This window comes from Xenopus laevis, chromosome 8L, assembly GCF_017654675.1.
Source record: "Xenopus laevis strain J_2021 chromosome 8L, Xenopus_laevis_v10.1, whole genome shotgun sequence".
Taxonomy (NCBI): domain Eukaryota; kingdom Metazoa; phylum Chordata; class Amphibia; order Anura; family Pipidae; genus Xenopus; species Xenopus laevis.
The window spans coordinates 71542820-71562142 of record NC_054385.1 but is presented as its reverse complement, the minus strand read 5'-3'; the positions used below and the strand labels follow the sequence as shown (position 1 = coordinate 71562142).

The 19323-nt window shown below is 37.4% G+C and overlaps 2 protein-coding genes across 8 annotated transcripts in view; both read right to left on the bottom strand.

Moving 5' to 3' along the window:
- ryr1.L (ryanodine receptor 1 (skeletal) L homeolog) overlaps positions 1-4457 on the bottom strand; it is a 119472-nt gene extending 115015 nt beyond the window's left edge. For 3 of the 7 annotated variants that reach the window (XM_018230279.2, XM_041572954.1, XM_018230284.2), the window contains exon 1: positions 4143-4457. In XM_018230279.2, coding sequence (XP_018085768.1) covers positions 4143-4190 — 48 coding nt within the window. In that variant the 5' untranslated portion in view covers positions 4191-4457. The remainder of the gene's footprint in view (positions 1-4142) is intronic. The other 4 variants (XM_018230283.2, XM_018230286.2, XM_018230287.2 and 1 more) reach the window with 2 other exon arrangements.
- A 200-nt stretch (positions 4458-4657) lies between these two features.
- On the bottom strand, positions 4658-18903 carry arhgap11a.2.L (Rho GTPase activating protein 11A, gene 2 L homeolog; the record flags this gene model as incomplete). Its single annotated transcript, NM_001095750.1, is given in 16 exon segments — positions 4658-5111; positions 5154-5643; positions 5645-6168; positions 7820-7955; positions 9140-9245; positions 11457-11607; positions 11845-11927; positions 12366-12453; positions 12553-12627; positions 13041-13157; positions 13599-13762; positions 14204-14460; positions 16805-16901; positions 18213-18292; positions 18366-18519; positions 18877-18903. Coding segments are annotated over 14 exon segments (2376 nt in total). The 3' UTR covers positions 4658-5111; positions 5154-5244.
- Between the last annotated feature and the right edge of the window lie 420 nt (positions 18904-19323).

The following is a 19323-nucleotide window of genomic DNA, read 5'->3' as shown; positions in this document are numbered from 1 at the left end:
TTGCTACTTTGTATTACTTCTCTTTCTATTCAGGCCTCTCCTATTCATATTCCAGTCTCTTATTCAAATCGTTGCATGGTTGCTAATGTAATTTGGACCCTAACAAACAGAATGCTGAAACTGCAGAACTGCTGAGTAAAAAGCTTAACTGAAAACCATAAATATAAAATTTAAACCAGTTGCAATTTATATCACACTCTATATAATACTAAAAGATCATTTAAAGGTGAACAACCCATTTAAAAGGGTGGTTCACCTTTAAATTAACTTTTAGTAGGTTATAGAATGTATAATTCTAAGTAAAATTTCAATTGGTTTTCATTATTAATTGTTTTTATATAGTTTTTTCATTATTTGTCTTTTCCTTCTGACTCTTTCCAGCTTTGAAATGGGAGCACTGACCCCATCTAAAACAAATGCTCTGTACGGCTACACATTTATTGTTATTGCTATTCGTCTTTTTGTCTTTCTATTCAGGCCTTCTGCTCTTCTGCTCTTCATATTCCAGTCTCTTATTCATACCAATGCATGGTTGTCAGGGTAAGTTGGACCCTAGCAACCAGATTACTGAAATATTAAAATTGAGAGCTGCTGAAGAAAAAGTTAAATAGTTTAAAAACCACAAATAATAATAAATATAAAGTAATGGCAAATTGTCTATGAATATCACTCTCTACATCATACTAAAAGTTAACACAAAAGTGAACAACCACCTTTAAACAACCTAGGTGCAAATGTGCATTAAAAAATGAGCCAGAGCCATTTCTGTATACTGTGCAGTGTTCCAAAGAGTATGTTTCAGATTTTCGCCTATTAAATAATCTCATTTAAAGAGTGCACCTTCCATAAAACTTTTAATGACCTCAGTAAAATGGTTGCTATCTGCCCTGTATCAGCTTTGAAAATTTGAATTTTGAAAAATTTTAAAATTTGCTTTGAATGAGCCTACCTATAATATACTAAAAGTGAACACACAATGTATATATAATATTTATTACAAGCTGCATGTGGTTGCAATATTGTGTTGGATGTTTTATTTATAGTGTTGCTAATGATATAAAGAGGAAGCACTGGCTCAGAATACAGAGACAAGGCTATGGAATACACAGTAGCACCCCCCCAGTTCTTAATTAAAGACAGTATTAAAAAGTAGACCTCAAAAGTGGATCGAAGCGTTGGAAGCATGTTTTGGGCCAAGTGGGTGTGTAGCCGGGGCTAAAAATTAGAATTTACAAAGTGGGGAAACACAGTAGGTGATGAAATGTTCCAAGAGGCCTGAATTTAGGTAAGAGAAACATTTTTTGGAACAGCCATATACCATCTTGTAGCTATATATCCAGCTGAATGCACTTTATGGCAGGAGTTTTCCCCCACATTGCCTCCCCAAAAGATATTTTCCCATGGCTATAAGCATAAGCCACCTTAATGTACACAACAATTACACTCACTGCTAAAGGCATGGTGTGACTCTTACTTACTAAATCACTCTAATGTCTTTCTAGAGGCTGTTACCCTCCTGAAACAAATCCCATTTAACTTGCAACTCCTTTCTAGAGACTACTATACCTAAATAAAAGGTAGTTTCTCATGTTACGTGCCTGATTTTGACCCCGATCCTGAAGGCCATGGTATAGCTAAAAATGCCCCATTAAATAAATAAAGTCTTTTGTCGCATATTTTTCTCTGTCTTTTTCCATAATTAGTAGCCAGCTACTTGAGATTCTCCTTAACTGCAATATGTTCTGTTCATAATTATCTCTTTGGCCTATATTCTCTTCCTTTGGGGTTTTCTTCATATGTCAATATGGCTAAATACAAAGTATATGCATTTTTTTCTGAAGTGCTTGTCTCAGATTTCTGATGACATGCTTATGATATATGCAAAAAGAAAAACAAGGCTGTCCGTCCGTCAAGGAATCCACAGGGCCAAAAAAATAAAGTAAAAAACTACATTTATTAGTCAAAGTTAAAAATATTACATCTCCATATTGATGTTCTGGAGCACACTTGTTTCCTTTTACTGCAATGGATGATATACCCACTACTACTTTGTCTGACCCTTGGCAACTTTAAAATGGGTTCCCTGACCCTGGCATCCCATAAACGATTGCTCTGCTAAGCTACCATAGTGGTGTTGTTTTTTTTTCATGTATTTAACGTATTTTCCTAATCAGGCCTTCTACTATTCATAGTCCAGTCTTTCATTCATACTACTGCCGGATTGCCAGGAAGATTTGATCCCTAACAACAATCCCTAAAATTCCAAAACGGAGAGTTGCTGAACAAAAAGCTAACATTCAAAAACCTAAACTCACTCTCTACATTATACTAAAAGTTACTTTAAAGATAAACAACCCCTTTAAGGAAATAAAATCCATCTTTTGTTATAACACAGTATAATATAGGACGTACTTATTAATAGGGTAACTTGGTTCTTAAATGACATCCAAAAGTTTAGGGAACTAATTTCTTACTGAAACCCCTATACAGGCAAATTGAAATGGAAATGTTATATACAATGAGCAGTCACATGGAGAAACCATACACTAACTATCTAAGCAACTAGCATGAGTGCATGAGTCTATTATAAGACATGCATTCATTAGATATTCAGTCACATACAAACGTCCAATGGGGCATTCAGTTATACACAGGGCAAAGTTCAGTTAAGCAGTTTTAAATCCACGCCTAACATGTCAGTTGAATAACTAAATGTTCCCCATTTGCAGTGATTCAGAAAACTGCCATTATTAGCTGGGAAACACATCCTGAGGCCACTCACCATCAAATACATTTAAGAGCCACCGTTATCTGTAATGCATAGCATCACAAACTGCAGTTTTAACTACTGATATTTACAGTTCATAACATTATTGTTAAGGCGGTGTCATATGAAATAACCATACATGTTCTAAATATGATCTGCCATTAAATATTCAGTCAATAACAATATTACAGTCCCACTCATAATTAGAACTTAAGGGCAAAAGCAAACTGCAAAGTACACTTTGTGTTGCTTATTATCCATATACTTCTTTTCATACTTTGAGTATGGGGGCCGCTAATCTTGCTTGCATCAGCAGCTATTTATGATCATAAGGGTGGCAGTTCATTACAATCTCTGTGGTTCCAGCAAAGAAGGCAAAACAGTTGCCTACATATCATATGCACACTGCTTATAGATGTAGATTGTCTTTTAATTAGGTGACACTATATATAAATTTCATTTTGAAAAGTAACCTAAATATACAGCTCATTCTGCTTGAATTCTATCTTTGGGAACAGGATTGTGGTTAGCCAGACAGTCTCTGGAGTACCTAAGGCTGTTTCCCTGACATAAATTAATAGTAGCAAACTGTATCTCCCTTAATGATATTTCATACTGCTTTTAACCCATTCTTTGTTCATCTACTATAGTTTGGGTTAGAGTAAAGAGCAGAATGTTAATGTTATAGGCAGAATGAAAAAGCGAAAACCAGCAAAATGTCTTATGGGGGAGGCAGAGGGAGATACAACTGTGCAAAGTGAGAGCCGTGTATGTTATCTAGAGGAGGGCAGGGTGAGAGACAGCTGTTTATGCTATATAGAGGGTGCAGAGTGAGACATAGCTGTGTATCTTATAGAGAAAAGGAAGAGACATCTAGGTTATAGAAAGTGAGACACCGAGGTTATATTACAGCTGAGCAGGACAGAATAAGAAATGCAGCTTTGCATTTCATTCTGAGAATATGTTATAGATTATATATAGAAATACACATATACACACACAATATATCAAAGGTTGCAATGCTTGCAGTACAGATCCCACTGTGACTCAATGAAATACACAAGGTGACTTAAGAACAAATAACTGTGCTAAAATGACAGCTGCTATGTGCTTAATAGTCATTTTGTCTCTGTATGTCCCTTTTGATCCCTGTCATTCACACCCCCCCTTCCCGACACTTAAAACTTCTTCCTCCCCCCCCAGCTCAGGCTGACACTGTAGTTGACAAGAGTTCAACAGGTGTATAACTGGTGACACAGATCTCTCAGCCCTTACTTTTATGTAACATTCAGCACAAATACACATTCGATTTTAACCCTTGCAGTGACAATGTCTGGAAAATGCATGAAACATGTTAAACTGAGTGTGCACTCACCGTCCTGAGGAACTGGATCTCCTCCTCGCCCTCACCTCCTTCAGCCATGGTGCTCCCCCTACGGTCTACTGTTATCCCTGTTCCTGTGTGGAATCAGCCTGTGTGGAGATGGGGGAGAGAGACAAAGGTACACACAGACACATACAGAGTGCTCCTCTCCCCTCTGCCTGAACAGACCCACTCACAGAGATGCAGCCCGAGATATCCTCCTGCCCCCTCCTCTTCACAATGATTGGGGGGATCTGGGACAGGCTGCCAAATGGCAACACAGAGGAGGGCAAAGAGGGGAGGGAGAGTTAATTGTACAAGGAAAATAATCACAGAAAAGAAAACTACTTTCAGAAATATCAGAAGAACGAACAAGTTTGAAAATAATATTTTTTTTTCTGGTGTGGTTATTAAAAAGAAACACAAATGCTCACATTTGCCTGGCATTTCCTTTACGCAGCACCTTACTAATTAGTGCCGAAAGTGAAATCTTTCCATTCAGAAATCACAATCATTACACCCAGCACTTAAAACAAAATATGCAATTTTTTATTGATAAGGTACATTCATAGTTCTAAGAATCTGAAAATGTTTTTGTAAAAGAATAGTTTAAAAACACAAAAATGGGAAAACACAAAGACACAATAAGAAAAAGAGCATTGCGTGTGGACAAACAATTGTGCATTTCAGCTTAACTGCCAGTGAAATCAGCTTACACAAAATCAGATTACATACACAAAAGATCATTGGCTGCCACAAATCACAACCATACCAACTATTATGGAATAACTTCTATTGCCCCTAGAAATATTAAACCCCTGTATACTTACAAAATAGCTGTGGTTGGTGTTATACATTTATTATGTATTTAAATGAGGCCTACATTTACTAAGTAGTCAATATAAATGAGTTTTTTCGGCCAGGCTGTTACCTACAATTCATCTGGATAATTTTTGCGTAAATTGCCTATTTTGAAATGGCAACAAAAACTGGAAAACTTTTTTGCTGCCAATAAATAATGGCCAAGGTGCTTACCTCCAGGCTGTACAGCTTCTGGTGATAGGGGAGAACTTATGTTTGTACAGTGCAGTGTTTGTTTTGGCATCTACAATTTTTAGAAATCTATAAAGTCACTGATAGGTTCCATTCTAGTGGCAGATAGAGGGTATTTAGGTGAACTTCTGTAAGTTTGTTTTTATTCTTCCATCATTTGTTGTACAAGAGATAAATTCCAGTTATTAATGAAAGACTGACCTGCGGGATCTGCCACACTTGTATCTAAACAGAGTGGTTTTGTGGTTTCTAGACTTTTCTGGGCACAGAGGGTAATATTCTTGCGACTTACGAACAATCGCCGACTTCTTCCTCTCAGAGACTTTTTGGGGCTGTTGCTGGAGGGAGCTAGCACACTAATTTGTCCATTCTGTTCCTCTGTTGAGCCAAGCCCACTTTCATGGCTTATGGAGCGCCCAAAGCGTCTTGCCCCCTTTCGTTTAATAGGGTGGGTGGAAAGTGTTAATATGAGGGTCCCAAGGAAAACTCAGCACCAGCTTCCGAACACTTCGATACTGTGCCGTATGGCCTTCATTCCTCCTCAAAGACTGTGAGTTTTGATGCAACTCAGACACAGAGACTTGTCTATGGAATGAAAAGTCATCTTTTGAATGAATACTCTGATGACTACTCAGTTTGGAGGGTGATGATAAGGAATCTCTGTCACCACTCAATCGATCTACTTTTGTCTTTAATGCTGAGCTCTTCTCAATTCTTATTTCCGAGATACCATCTTGCTGCTGGATGAAAGAGAAAGCATCCTCATTGTGATTTGAGCTTTCTTGACCCTCTTCTGCAACTGTACCTTCTCCCAATTTTTCTGGCATACTGAGAGAGCGGCGAAGAGTTCTTTTCTGCTTTGCAGAATATGCTGTTTCTGACTTCTCCCTGCTTCTTCGTGTAGGCTTCCAGAATGGAGAGGAGCTTAAACACGGTGGGGATATAGGGTGTTTATGAGAAGCATCTTCAGAAATCAAAGGGTTCGCTAGAGAGAAAGACAAATGTATTATTTATCATAACAATAACTGTGGATGTATAGACAACAGGATGCCCTGCATTAAATATACATTGAACATACATACATACATTGAATGTATAGGTTGTCTATGTATAAAATACATAGTCACCAAACAGAATCCCTACAGTATCTGGAACTTTCATGATTTCATTGGATCATACAGAAGCCCAGACTGTTCACTGGGTATTCAACAGGGCTTCTTGGAATAGAAAGAAACTAGCAAGTAACTGACTGCTCATTCCTGAGATTTTGGTGTACACCACTGTAGAGAGGAATATAATGTATGTAACAAACCCATTGGGGATTGTGCAGTCCTGGTCTCTACACAATAGTGAATGACATGGACAGGACTCCGGTCACTTTGAAAGTGAGTTACTAATGGTATAAACCACTCAATTGAATGAATCTGTACCACCCCCTTTTTATTGACAGAATCACATACAGCTCAATCAAGCATTACAAAGGATATCCAAGCATGACATATGAAATATCATAAATACAACTAAACAATGAATTAACTCATTACAGTTTTCCTGGCTACCTGGGGGAAAGGAGGTGGTGGAGATTTATGGGAATTCTGTTCTGATATCCATGGTGATGATACTGTATCAACTTTCTTGGGGTATCCACTTTGTTGGCATGTTAATTGGTAAAAGGGGACAGTTCAGGTATTAACCATTTGAAAACATTTTAGGGTGGGTGAGGGGTGTTCTGCCTTCCACTTCATGGCAGTGAGCCCGTTAGCTCTTTCTGGAAGGAGCATAGGTGCCACCCATTTTTAAAGCAAAATGTGTAACAAATGTATGTGCTACATATAATGTGACCTATGATACTGGTAGTTATAACTTTACAAAGACTTTAATGGAGGACTAAAAGTTAAATAAGGCCGAAAGTACATGAAATTATATGGACCTACTTAAAAGAGTTGTTCACCTTCAAATTAAATTTTAGTATGATGTAGAGAGTGATATTCTTTGATAAACTACAATTGGATTTCATGTTTTATTATTTGTGGTTTTTACAGAGCATTTGATTTTTAGATGGTATCAGTGACCCCATTTGAAAGCAGAGAGTCCACTCTGCTTCTTTCAAAATAATAAAAGTAGGGCACAGAGAAGCAATGTTTTGTGCCTGTCAGGCTCATGATCAAGCTTAAATATTATGCATCCACAAACCACTTTACTAGAGCAAAAGTGCAATCTTCTAGTCTATTAAATGTACATAACCGTACTATTGCTAATATTCATTACACATATTATACATAAAGTGTTATAACTCATAATTGTAACAAACACTTGGCTTCGGACTACTGGTTTAAATGGATCTTTTTTTTCACTTAAAAAGATCTTAATACCTGTATTAGTAAATGTTTTCAAAAACAGTAAAACATTTTCAGGAGATAAAAATAGATTTTTGGAATGAAGCCAGGAAAAACGTAATGTTATGTAAAAACAAAAATGCATATAGAAATCAGACATCTGCAGAAGGCGTAAATCTTTCCCTGATAAAGAACAATGAAGGAGGTTACACTGGATTATATAAAAGTCACGTCCTTTGGTCTCTCTCTAGATCACTCTCACCCTAGAAAACAAATAAATGTTGAGCAAAAATAACTTACCTTGCCCAGAAACTTTTAAAGATAAAGGGGCAACACGGAAATCCTTTCCATTAAAGATTGGTCCTTCTAGAGCTTCTGCTACCATTCTTTTCATCATGTTCCAACCACTAGTCTCAAGGTTCTTTCCATCTAAAGTCTAGAAATGTAGAGAATTTTAGACATCTGAAGGAATTCAAGGGGAAGTGGCTGGATTGGGGAGCCTGTAGGTTAACTCTGGCAACAGAATACTCTTTTCCCCATGACATTGGCTGCTAGGTTCAATAAGACCCTTAGAATGCAAATATTCAGCCGGGACCATGGACTGTATAATACTCATGCCAAGGATGTTCTATTTGCTTCCACCAGCTGTTCAACTACAACAAGTACCACTATCAATGAAAGGATGATGAAGGATGGTGGGTGTAAAAATGTTAACCATCAATGGGTGCAAACTGAACACATTTTAGTCCATATATATTGCATACATAAAGGAAGAATTTGTTTGTGACCAGGATAATTTTCTAGACATGAGCTACAATATTGTAAATCTGACCCACACATATAAATACTGTGGGTATTCTGCTTCCAGAACCCACACAACAAACTTGCATGAAATGAGACAGCTGGCACCTATGCTATATGGTACGACAACTAGAAGTTGTGGCTAATGAATCGCATAATAATATACAACAGTTTTATTCGATTTCTAGTAAATAAACACCTTGGTATAGACCACCATTTGAAAGGTGGAAAGAGTCAGAAAAAAAGAGGGCAAGGAAAAAACTATTAAAAAAATATAAATACAAAGGGGAAGCAGCATGCTTTTATGACCCTGTGAGGTATAGGGCATGCAATATGCAGGAGATGCTAAACATCATAACTTCATTTAGAAAGCAAACGGATAGATGCTTTTGCCAGTGTACTGCTTTTGAAGTGAACTTCAGCAAACTAGTCTAAGATATGGCTGTAGCACCACCAGGCTCACCAATGTGAAAGGTGTTTGCAAAGGGTACAGACCAGCCAGTCTTTACCCTGAATTCAGATGGGAAGCATTTTCTAAAATCCTATATGAGGAACTAAACCAAGGATCTTTTATTGTGCTGGTTAGACTTCATTATTTAGATTAGGGCTTCTATTATCTATTTACCAGCATGTAATTATTGTCTTTTTTCCCCCATCAATGCCATTTTACCATATACATACATTTCTTCTGCATTCTTAGCAACACATTCTAACCAAATGTATAGGAATTTTACTCATCAGCATGTGTAACTTGATTGCACATCATCACACACCATCAGGTGCAGAAAATAATTCTTTTTAGAGTACACCAAATTTTACCGGTTGTTTGGGAACACGCATACGATGGAAGAGACGCATAGAGCTACGGACTTTCTCCTTTCTCTCCATCTGAGCAGGAGAAACACAGATGTGGCCAGAATGCATACTATAGGAAAAAAAAATGAGAGGGTAAAAAGCTTATAGGCTCTTGAACTATGACAGTACAGAGGGGCTAGACAGATATTACCTATTACAAAAAATCAGCCACTAGGTTTTACTAATCTCAAACAGTTAGAACACTGAACGATAACATCCGATTTGCCGATATGGGCAATTAGAATAGTACAATTTTTAGATGAAAAGGATTTTGAAAAATCTTGAAATTTATTTTTGAATAGATCAAAAAATACATCATACAGCTATGTTTTTGAAACTGATCTTTTTAGTGACTTCCTGCATGATGGTTGACTGTGGCACTGTTTTTAGTTTTTCAGTTTTCTAAATGATTTCAAACAACACAAGACTGTGCTTACAAAGCAAATTTGGTAACTGCTCCATCTGTGATTTTCTGCAGTGTTGGCAAATGTACAAATGCAGCCACAACTATGGGAAGCTAAAATGGACACAAAATATTGCGTCGGTTGGCACCATTCATAGATGCTCCTCACACATAAGAGAGTAGTTGCAGGGAGCACCAATACACCCACTCAGCCTGTTTTGATGAATTGTGCAAAAGGCAACCTTGTCAGAAATTCCAGTGTGTTGAATAGAACACTTAATATACAGCTTTAAAACATGGATATCCTAATGTAATAGCAACTGACTTGAACTGAGCAAATTGCTTACTACTGCTGTTATTACAGCACACACATTGCCACTTTAGACACTACTGCATTTCCACTCTGAAAATGTTAGCAGTGACTTGCAATGCTGGAATTCTAGGGAAATTGCTGCAGTATGGAGGTGCTGCATTTCATAATTGAGCCTTCAGCAACAGAAGTATTACACAGACTATATATCAAGATATGGTAGGGTTACAAGCAGGTTTTCAAAGTATATCTTCTCACGTGCCTTAGTAAGTTCATAATTCTGGGCAATTTCACATTGTACTTAATCAGACAGAAATTCTGTGAATTCCCAAGGTAAAACTAACATTGCACATAACATCTAACCAGAACTTCAAACAACTTTTATACAGAGCTTTCACACTCCAAAAGTTCCCAATAAACTCCTTGTGCATATGTAGAGCACAAATCCACTCTATTCAATCTAATATGCAGCAGTATATTAGATAAAAAAAAACAGCTCCCTCAAGGTCATAGTATTGCCTTTAGCTGGAAAATACTGAAGGTGCAGCACCCACCTTAACAAACAGAAGGAACTATTGCTCCTTTACTACTAAATACACATGTACGTACCCACAGGGTTCAAATTAAAGTACTTGTGGGCCACCGTTGAACTCCACACAACATTATGGTCTAATTATTACCCATGCCAGATAATTCCAAATCTAGAAAATGTATATATGTTTTACCAAACTGACTCATAAATTGTAAATGACATTCATTTGTGTTCAATTCAGTGATAAATAATGCAAATTCCTCACTAGTGCTGTCCCACATAAACAACAACTTGTCTACTTAAGACTTATAACTACTAAAGGGGTAGTTCACCTTTATGTTACTTTTAGTATGTTATAGAAGGCCCAGTTCTTAGCTTCAATTTTCAATTAATCTTCAAAAACTAAAAAATGTAAAACAAATTATTTATATCTTTTTCTGACCTTTCCAGCTTTTGCTTTGCCTGTTGCTATGGTTTTATTACTTATTTCTAAGCCTATCCTATTCATATTTTAGTCTCTCATTCAAAACCCTGCCTGGTTGCTAGGTTAATTTGGACCCTAGCAATCAGATAGCTGCTGAAATGCCAAACTGGAGAGCTGCTGAACAAAAAGCTAAATCATTTAAAAATAACAAATAAAAAAATGAAGACCAACATCCTCTACATCATACTAAAGGTCCATATTAAAGGTGAACAACCCCATTATTGGTCTCATATGCACATTTCCCTCCAAAGATGTGGTTTCCTCCCAACATTAAAGTAGGATGGCCCAGGTGGGCACAAACTTAACACCCATAGATGTCCTGCATCTCTGGATTTTAAAATATGGACACAAATTTAAAAAATAGTGGTTAGGGATGAATTGTGAGAGTTAGGGACACTGCTACATGTGTCACAGCTAGGTGTATACAGGACATGAAGTGTTTACTTTAGACACTTCTGCATAATGCTGTGTCTACATAACAAGGAACATTAACATATATGGAGAAACCTGGTAGTTTTGCAATTTGTTTACTAAATTAAACTTTAATCTTACCGCTTTGGTCGTTTGCTCTCCTTCCGCTTACTCCTTACCCTCTGTCCCCGGGAGGATGATTCAGGAGTTGCTGGTATGGCTGGTGACTCTGTGCTAATCACAAGAGGAGTGCTGGGACTTGACAGAAATTCTGGGGAAGCATCTATAAAAACTGTATAAATACAAACAAACAATGAACCAATAATTTAACTGAAAATGCACTGGCAGAAAATTCAATATACAACTTAAAAGAACAAGGAAGACATTAATCACTGAGGAGTACCAATTGATAAGATCATATTTGCTGGGAGGGTGCCTAAACTTTCTTTGTCCTTTTATGTGTAAAATATAGTCCCAATCACAGCAAAAATTGGGAAGTCTGAAGATGAAAAAAGGCAATTCCACCCACCTCTCTGGGGAGATTCAGAGCTCACTGGTTCACATAGGTCTTTGTTATATAGTTTTTCATCTGCAATATCTCGCAAAGACTTTCTAGGAAAGGTAAATCAGAAGGCTGTGGGTGGGTAATGTTGTGGATGCATATAAAAATCATACAAGCAGTTGGCTGGAAATGAAACTAAAGTTGAAGAAGACTGAGCACCTACTCTGTAATTTAAGAGAACAATCACCTTACAATTTACTTTAATATTATTAGAAAATGAAAAACATGGACTTTCAGTTTTTTTTTATGCCACTCCTAAAAGTCATTTGACATTTCAAATTCACTTTTAAGTGGAGTGAAATCACAGTAAACGGTTGGAGACAAAGTTCATATACAAATTCTAATATGCTAAAAGTCCTCTAAACCCTTTGATATCCAGTGACATACATGAGGTATTAAAAGATTACAGGGCCATCCCAGAATTCAGGGAAGTGGTGAGACTACTGTACTAATTGTTCAAAGCCAAAAATCGACTTTAGGTATTGTACCGTTTCTTGGCTGTGCAATGCTCTCCATTCCCAGAGTCCTCAGATGCTTTACGCTTGATTTTGTATCTTTCATGCTGGCCCTCTTCACCTATCAAAGGTCAAGCAGATCCAGTCAGAAACATTCCAGTGTCATAAAGTGTCATAACAGGATAAACAGGTGAATAACTGCTCTTTTCCAAAGGCTCACCTGTAGCATGGTCCAGGACATTGATAGATGCACCTCGTCCTGGCTTTAATTTACTGAGTGCTTCATTAACAATTCCTTGAAACAAGAAAACATGGAGGTGAAAATTGCCAGTCAGTCATTCTCATAGAATAAAGACACAACCTCATTTATGTTCTCCTGAAGAAGGAAGTACAGAACTTTTGGTTTCCTTTAACTGCCTCTTGTAGCACGCCGTTGTAATTGTTGTAATAAAGTCTCTACTCACAGCAATTATTGCTTATGTTCGTGACACAAGAGCCCTGTTTATTATTGACTTTCAGAACATTTGTGGCTATGGATACACTAATGGAAATATGAACTTCCTTTCATCTGTAATCTGCATTATTTGGCATAACTAGTCATTCCTATTTATATAATCCACAAAAGTCTCATTCCTAGCCAGCAGTAAACACAAGCACCATTAGGGGGCACAGAAAGCCTAAAAATCCCTAAGTGTTGTGATCACTTACCACTCATACTCCGCCTGCGCCTTCTCCTATTCACTCCTCCACTGGGGGTCATTGACTCTTCTTCAACAGTGTCATGTGCAAGAGGAATCTTGCCAAGAATAAATGAAGGCAGCTGTCCTAAAGACAAATTGAGTTGTGGTAAAAACAGAATGAGCAAAAAGAATATAATATTTGTTTCCTATGTAGAGCACTTACAAGTGAATGGGGCATTTGGATAAGAATGGCCCACCTACTGATGAAAGACATCATCAAAAGAAACAGATTTAAAGTTTTTATCTCTACTTAAATTGGCACAAAAAGCGTATGTGGTTAAGTATACCGAGTATGCTCAATGCCCTAGGAAGAACTATTACATGTCTGTCACCCTTCCGTGGGATGCTCTTTATATACAGCTGCTCCCATTTTTCTACACATGGGACATGGATACACAGACAAAAAGGAAATCATATTATAAAGTCTGTGCTAAAGTATGGCAAAAACATTCTTCTCTAGCAGAAAATAATATTTCTGTTCTTCCGGTAAAGTTAAACTTCTTGGTATGGTTTGTATTAATAATACCTATACTGCTGGCATTGTCAATCAGAGTTTGCATGACAGCTGTCTGGAGTTGGAGTTGCCGTTCAATACCATGTGTCAGCCTTTCACCCAGCCCTGTGCTTGCAAAAAGATTTGGAGCCAAAACTACAGCCAGATTAGATGAATTCATCCGGTTTTCATTGCACCTACAATATATTAAATACAAGTTTATTATAAAGCAGCCATTAAGTTATACATAGAGGAAAGCAAATGAACCTTGGAACTTTTAAGGTCAATTGCAGACGGGGAGATTTGCAGCGTTTTACTTCTGATATGATTTCCAACTCAGCAGGTGGTCAGCAAAATGCTGGGGATTGCATTGACTTCAATGGTAATCACAGCTCACTGGAGCCAATACCTATGCTAGCCATAAAACTAATGAATAATTACAGTTTAATACAAATGTTAACACTGAAAGGTTAATATTATGCCATAAAATTCCCTATACATGCCTAAAAACCATTCAGTGACAAAGAATTACATTGATATCCAATAACTCCCTAAAAGTCTGGAAGGTGTTTTGCATATAGGCAGCAGTCTATCTCATTGCCATTTGCATAGTTTTCAGGGGGGGGGGCAGTCCTTACCTGGATGCCACACTCTGAAGAAAGGTGCAGAAATATCTAAGGGTCCCTACATGTATGGCAGGGATAAGGCAAGTAACCAAGATTGTGGCTGATCCTCTACTCTCTTCATTCAGCATTTCATGAACCTGGCAGAGGGGCTCCTGCAACTCCAGAGGTATAAGAGGCTGTGGAAGTTCCCGGAAAAATTGTTTCAACAAAGCAGCAACATCACTTGGTTGCGCAGAATCCAAACTGCATTCCTTTGACTCCAGCTGAGCCTGTAGCACAAGACAGCAGGGTTAAAACCAGTTATCCAGAAAGCTCTGAATTACAGGAAGGCTATCTCACATAGACTCAATTTTATCCAAATAATCCAAGTTTTTAAAAATGGTTTGTTTAATGTTTAAATGATTTTCTAGTAGACATATGGTATGAAGATCCAGATTACAGAAAAATCCATTATCCAGAAAAGCACAGGTCCTGAGCATTCTGGATAACAGGTCCCATACCTGTATACACTATACTTTATAAGTAAAAGACTGCTCAACAAAAAGGACACTTGATAAATAGCAACATCTATACAAAAATAAAAACTCCTTTTTAGGCAAACCTCCCCTTTATTTGGATTTTTATTTTCAATTTTGCATTTATGACAAGGCAGATTCCAGCATTATTGACTGCAAAGATCTGCAGCCTCTTTTACCACGTCTGTGACTCTGAAGCAATCAATGTTACAAGGATGACTGAAAAGAAGAGTCTGTCATAATGACAAACACATAAATACAACAGCCAATTGGCATTCTTGTATTGAGCAAAAATTGGTTTGCTGGAACGGCATGGTTTGCTGGAACAGCATATGTTCTTTGAGCAACATTAATGCCCAACCACCCTCTTCTGTTGTCACCTCTTTGTGATGGAATCTCTTCCTTTCTAGTGGGGAAATCTTGCTAAACATGGCCAGAGAAATCTTGCACAAGCTTCTCATCAGTGACTCATCGATGTGGAAATAGCCTGCATATACTGTACTGTGCAATTCCTTTTTGTATGTACACGTCAAGTTTAAATTGAGATTTTATTCAAACTGTACTTAAAAAAGCTAAGTTCTGTATCTGAATAAAAAAAACACATTTGGAAAAAAAAAAAAAAAAGCTAAGTTATTAAAGTTAAGAACAAAGAATAAGGGCCAATTTGAAGTTGTCTTAGAATATCATTGTATCATACTAAAAGTTATTTTAAGCTTAAAGGTGTTCTTCCCCTACTTTCTGCCTATTATTTAAAGACAGATTATAGCAAAACTGTTTTAACCAGAAAATGCTCCTAGCACGTAATATGCTGCTTGCAACAGGAGGGAGCTCCCAGCGCAGACGGCCATGTTTGGTCACACACATTAACATAATGAGAATTGGGGGATTCCTCCTGTGATCTTGTGCCCAAAATGGATGCCCACGCCTCTGTTCAGGGAAACAATTTTACTTTGATTGTTTTAATGTTTTAAAAATGCATTTTTTATATAGTTTTTTATTTCTAAAAGTAGCAAAGGAGCAATATTTTGCTTCTCACACTTACTACCTTACCAATAATTAGTTGAGTTAGTTGAACTAGAGGTAGAGAGCTCTGTATATAAAAGCCCATCACTTTATTCTTTATTTTAAAGTATTGACTTACAGATAAGCAGCATTGGTCATTATGCAGGGGGTTATCACGGCACTGATTAATTAAATTATTAACTCACAAGAATCAAATTCAACATAAGCTCAATATCCCTGTTTAGCTTAAGAAATAAGAAAAATGATTATGTGATTAAAAGGGCTGTTCATCTTTAAATTAACTTTCAGTATGATGTAATAAGTGATATTTGTTTTTCATTTTTTCTTTTTTTTTTTTTTATTATTTGTGGCTTTTATTTAGCTTGTTTATTCAGCAGCTCTCCAGTTTGCAATTTAAGCAATCTGGTTGCTAGGGTCCAATCAATTGCACTGATTTGAATAAAAGACTAAAGTATGAATAGGAGAGGACCAGAATAGAAAGAAGAGTATTAAAAAAGTTGCAATAACAATATATATGTAGCCTTAAAAGAGAATTTGCTTTTCAGATGGGGTCAGTGACCCCTGTTTGAAAGTTGGAAGAGTAAAAAGAAGGCGGCAAATAATTCAAAAACTATAAAAAAAAAAGAAAGAAAAATGAAGGCCAATTGAAAGGTTGCTGAGGATAGCCATTCTATAACACGCTAAAAGTTAACTTAAAAGGTGAACCACCCCTTTAAGACCATAGGCAAATGGTATTTAATTATTGCATTCATATTGAACAAGGAGGTATACTACCATTTAAGACACAGATCACCAGGAACCTCAATAGTAAAAATGTTCAAAATGCTCTCCCATCAACAGTCACTTACTATTCCTGTGAATTGAAGATGCAATATTTATGACAGTTACTATGAGGATAAGCCGATTGGCTCGGATTGTGGGTTTAAGGATGTGCGAAAGAACAGAACGATATCACTTCCAAGCATTTATATTTTTAGTTCAGCATTATTTTCTTTTGCTCTTCAGTATTTTTAGAATTATGCCAATATGGTGGATTGCTATACTGCTAGATTTGGCATAACACTGACTTCATTACCTTAAATGTTTTGATACGAGTTACAGAGCCAGATTTACGAAAAAGTCCTTCTGTACCAAGATGAGAGCTGAGGAACTGGCAGGTATCAACCACAAACCTGAAAGAGGGATAAAAAAAAACACAAGAAGTTGTTAACGCCATCTCTCATGCAGAAGCCAACCATACAGACTTTTCACACTACACACAATCAGGGCCACTCCTGACATGAGGCAAGATGAGAACCTTTCCTCGGGCAGCATGGAGCGGTAATTTAAGCTGTGTGCCCACTTAAGAGTGGGGGCATCTAAAAAATGAAAAAAAGTTCTGGATACACACCTTGCAAACTTTGGAACCTTGGGGCATGAATCATGAATATGACTTTTCGTCATTCATATGAATTTTACCTAAAATATACTTACTACCTGAAATGTGATTTTAAGGCATAATATATCAATAAAACTGATGTAATTGTTTTAATGTAATTGGGGAAAAAGGAGATTTTCTAATGAATGGTTCTATTAAAACTTTTTTATGGTGTACAGCATATTTGTGTTTTTTTCTATAGCTGATTTTGAAGGATCAAATACTGGGGAACTGATTCAGGCTTTGCTCATTTTCCTTAATGTTTAAACTGGTAGAAAAAAAAGATCACCTGCTCACCTTAATAATTGTGTTATCACAATTTCAACCTAGCAGAAAGCAGGCAGCTGTAACTGTCTATTACATTCAAATCAATTGAGCACAATAAAATTAGTTTACAAAGCGTTATAATGGGTTGGAATGCCATTTTAAATAGCATTTAGCATTTACATAAAGTGAAAAAAACCACACACACAATTTCAGTTAAAAAAAGTTTCCAAGGGCACTTTTTCACTTGTAGTTTGGCTCATAGGGCTGTACATGACATGCTTAGTAATAATGTTAAAGTTATGAGCACACCTTTTTAATAACTATAGGTTACAGCAGTGATCCCCAACCAGTAGCTCGTGAGTAACATGTTGCTCTCCAACCCCTTGGATGTTGCTCTCAGTGTCCTCAAACCAGGTGCTTATTTTTGAATTCCAGGCTTGGAAGTTTTAATTGCATAAAAACTAAGTATAGTGCCAAGCAGAGCCTCCTGTAGGCTGCCAGTCTACATAGGGGCTACCAAATAGCCAATCGCAGCCCTTATTTGGCACCCCAAGGAACTTTTTAATGCTAGTGTTGCTCCCCAACTCTTTTTACATTTGAATGTGGCTCATGGGTAAAAAAGGTTGGGGACCCCTGGGTTACAGAATAAGAGCAGACACTGACTGGGGTCTTAAGAGTGTGTAGCTGCCCAGTTTTAAAAACTAGTAGAGAGAAATGTGGATTGCCCTTAGTACGAGAGTCAGGCCCAATTCTCAGCTTCAGACTACTATACCAAATTATAGGGTGCCGCAATACTCACTGTGGGATGTTTCCTTCTGTGATACAGGGTGGGAGGCAGTGCAGTGGTGTCCCGAACAGGCCATGACTGGAAGTCTTGGCCTGGAACAAAGCAAGGCCAGTGAGTACAGAGCCTGGGTCAGCTACATTACATGCACATTTGCCTGCAAATTACCTGCACATCCGGACTGGGGATTTTCTTTGGCAGGCGGATTTTGATGCCCAAGGCTTTCAGGTGCTGAATTATAGCAGAGGAGGGTCCAGTTGCCCTCATGGTCACCTCAGCTTAGTACAGAATAACTTGTGGGGCTACAGGCTGTTCTTTATGCCTAGAATCCAGACATAACTGGACTTTATTATGGCCATTATTATTACCATGCAGACACACAACTAAAATCTCTGCAGTCAACAACTTTTAGTTTGTAAAGACTCCACTTTCCCCACCAAACACACCACGTGCTCACTTACTGCAGAACATTTCCCACAAGTGGCCTAATTATCTCCCCAGCCCCATAAGCAGGCATATGCATATATAATTTGTCTCTTTGTCATCAGCTTCTCTAACTTGCTCATGTGTGTCCATTTCATATATATCTATATATATACATATACACACTCAAACAATTGCAGTGCACAAATCGCTTTTTGTTGGTTTCTGTATAACATTCAAACCACACACCAATTACCTGACCCACATTAGTCTCCCACATTGCATGCTGGGAAAGGAAACTTCTCTCACTAGATCCTGGGTCAGAAGCAAAAACTGGCCTGGATTCTATTGTGTTTTGATGAATGATGCACAAAGCTTGGGCTGGAGAAACATTACCTGGATTAAATGTTTAAATGTTTCATCATTTCTCTATCTCCGGAGCCTTGCATGATGATGCTTCTTTTCCTTTTTGTTTTTAGAAGTTTACAGATGGGAACTTGAAAAAGAAGGAGCAACAGGAGCTCCTTAGGATTCAGGAGTCTATTTACAGCAGCATTTCTGGTCTCCTCATTTCTTTATATTGTTCAAATCAGGGCAGGGTTAGTGATTTTTAGTGTAGCAAGTGCCAATGTACTTTCTATCCTAAAGGAGTTAAAATACTGTTTTAAAGATATGACAGAAACAACATTGTCCATCTATTTTT